At 35.1% G+C, this 2,946-nt stretch overlaps 1 protein-coding gene across 1 annotated transcript in view; it reads right to left on the minus strand.

Moving 5' to 3' along the window:
* LOC106468003 (semaphorin-2A-like) overlaps positions 1-2,946 on the minus strand; it is a gene marked incomplete at its 3' end in the record, with an annotated part of 98,440 nt that overhangs the window by 67,799 nt on the left and 27,695 nt on the right. Inside the window, exon 3 of the mRNA XM_022396278.1 lies at positions 984-1,035. Within this exon, the coding sequence (XP_022251986.1) occupies positions 984-1,035 (52 nt within the window). The remainder of the gene's footprint in view (positions 1-983; positions 1,036-2,946) is intronic.

Here is a 2,946-nt window from a genome sequence, read left to right on the forward strand (position 1 = left end):
ATACCGTAAATCAAAAAAAGTTTACTGTTATTTAGTTTGGTTTAAAACCTACAAAATCTTCATTGCTTTCACTATAATTTATTTTTTTATTATTTAGGGAGCATCATAAATAGTTGTTTTTAATAGAAAAAAACTACTATTGTTATAAACAACACATTCAATTGAACTAAACTATGCATGCCTATTTAAATATATTTACACATGGCTTGTGTATATCGTATATATACATGTATATTATTCATACCTTCGGTGTATAGGACGCAAGCAGATTTTGACATCAAATTTTGGGGTAAAAAAGTGCGTCTTACACACCGAAAAAATACGGTATGCTCTGAATTGATGTAATGAGCTTGTAAGTAGAGGAAAAGTAAAATCATCGCTATATCTAAAGGTGAACAATAAGTGGCAGTCTATTAATTAACACTTAAACTGAAGTGGAAAGAAAAACAGTGCGGTTTGTTTACTGTTGTATCTTATGTGATGAATAACCAACATCGCAAGTCTGGTAACGATTCCTTTATTTACTATATAACTGAAGTCTTTGGACATTAAAACTATCAGCAACAAGAAAAACAAGTGTGTTAGTTGTTGCTTTTTATATACCTAAAGATGTATCCTAAAACACCAGTTGTTGAATTTAAGATATGTGGAGGGCGATAATAACTTATAATAATAACATATTTTCACCATAAAACTAAATATTTAGACACGCCCCGTTACACAAACAAAACTAATAAACTAAATATTTAGACACGCCCTGTTACACAAACAAAACTAATAAACTAAATATTTAGACACGCCCTGTTACACAAACAAAACTAATTCGTATAATTTTTTTTCAATGTTGTAATAAATTCCCAAACTCAAGAAATGACATAAATTATATACACGAGAGATATAGCCTGAGTACGCTAAAAATACGGTATTAACAATAATGACAAGTTTAGCATGTTTGTAACCAAGTTTTACAATGCATCACTTACCTCGCATCTCGTACGGTTAATGTTGTACAGACTAAGTTGGAAAACCCGATCCCTAAAAACAGAAACAAAACGTTTATATACGACATCTTACAGCAAAGAACAAATCACAAAACATATTTCAAATATCTCGCATTCTCTCACACATGGCAAATTATCTTCTGTTCTATAATTGTTTTCGGTTTGAAGCACCTGAATATAAATAAAGAAATGTGTGAAGGGAAAACTCTCCCTCTGTTAAAAGTACAGTTTTCCTAGAAAGTCACAAACATGTTGAAAAATATTTAACTACGAGTTTCATTGCCTTTTCGAAGTAAGAGATCGATTTGGTTTGGCTTGTTTAAAAATTCGCGCAAAGCTACACGAAGGCTACCTGCGCTAGTAGTCCCTAATTTTGCGGTGTATGACTAGATGGAAGGCAGCTAGTCATCACCAGCCACCGCCAACTCTTTTACCAACGAAAAGTGGGATTGACCGTCACATTATAACATCCTCACAGCTGAAAGAGCGAGCATGTTTGGTGGGACGTTAATTCGAACCAGCGACCAGCAGATTGCAGTCGAGCGCTCTAACCACCTGGCCATGCCAGGCTGCAAGAGATCGAACCCAAAACTGTACTCCTTCGTCTTTTTTTTTCTCTTGAAAACACGGAAAACACTCACAAATTTGGTAAAAATGAGCAAAATATCTGCAAGGATTTTCAGTAGCATTCATTTCCCAAGAAAATTGTTGTTAAACAGGGGAAGTGGATCGGAAGTGATGTGTAGCAGTCGAGTCGAGAAACTTGACAGAAATGGCGAAGCAGTTGCGTCAATTCTTGTTCAAAGCTGCCCATTTCACAGTAGAGATGTGGTCAAGATTTCTACTGTCTGAATTTGGTACACTTAATGCATTAAATTAAATAATATTCTGGAATTTTGCTTCTACGGAAAACTATATTTCACCTAGAAGTAAGAGATATCGTAAAATATTTTAATTATGAAATACATCTCTAATTCAGGCTTAAGCGCTTATTCTAACCCTATAGTATAAAACGGAAGTGTGTTTTGAATTTCGCGCAAAGCTACACGAGGGTTATTTGCGCTAGCCATCCCTAAGTTAGCAGTGAAAGACTGGAAGGAAGGCAGCTAGTCATCACTAACTACCGCCAACTATTGGGCTACTCTTTTACCAACGAATAATGGGATTCACCATCACTTTAACGCCCACATGGCTGAAACGGTGAGCGTTTTCGATGACGGGGATTCGAACACGCGATTCTCAGGTTGCAAGTCAAGCGCCCTAACCACCAGGCCTCCTACTAGAAGTTATATGGTGTGAATCAGAAAAGAGCGAGAAATTCAAACAAAAGCAATATTTTTATTCTCCGCATTGTAGCTGGATATTTTAGTTATTATGGGAAAAAAGTCAAAATACTGAAAATGTTGTAACGTCAGTTTTGTTCAAACTCAACCATTAACAATAGTCACTGCAGTAACGATATAAGGGTTACTCTATAAAATACAATATTTTAATTTTTTTTTAATATATGGGAAACTTTAACATGAATTGGGTTTGCTTTTGGACTACTAAGTGAGCATGTCAATTCGGTCTGGGTCGGTCAACTTGTTTAGGAGAATATGCTTCCACAGACAGACAGAAAGTGTTCCTTTGTATTGGATAGTTTTTGCACCGGTATGGCTTAATATATAGCGCACATGTGAATAACACCTGTATTCAAATTTTTATACTCAACTATGCGCTTCTCTCACCAGAGCTGGATAATGAAGGTTAAAATAATATAAGAATAAACCTAAATATGTAATAACTTAGTTACTTCTGGTCGTTAACTCCAACACACAATTCTTAAAATAGTTTCTAAAATGGTTTAGCTTGGTCTAGGTTGTAGAAAATATTGTTACGTCTCCGTTTGTTAATTAACTTTCCGTAACTTCGTTCCGACGAAATTTTAACGACACAAGTCTTT

This window comes from Limulus polyphemus, unplaced genomic scaffold (genome assembly GCF_000517525.1).
Source record: "Limulus polyphemus unplaced genomic scaffold, Limulus_polyphemus-2.1.2 Scaffold2826, whole genome shotgun sequence".
In the NCBI taxonomy this organism is placed as follows: Eukaryota; Metazoa; Arthropoda; class Merostomata; order Xiphosura; family Limulidae; genus Limulus; species Limulus polyphemus.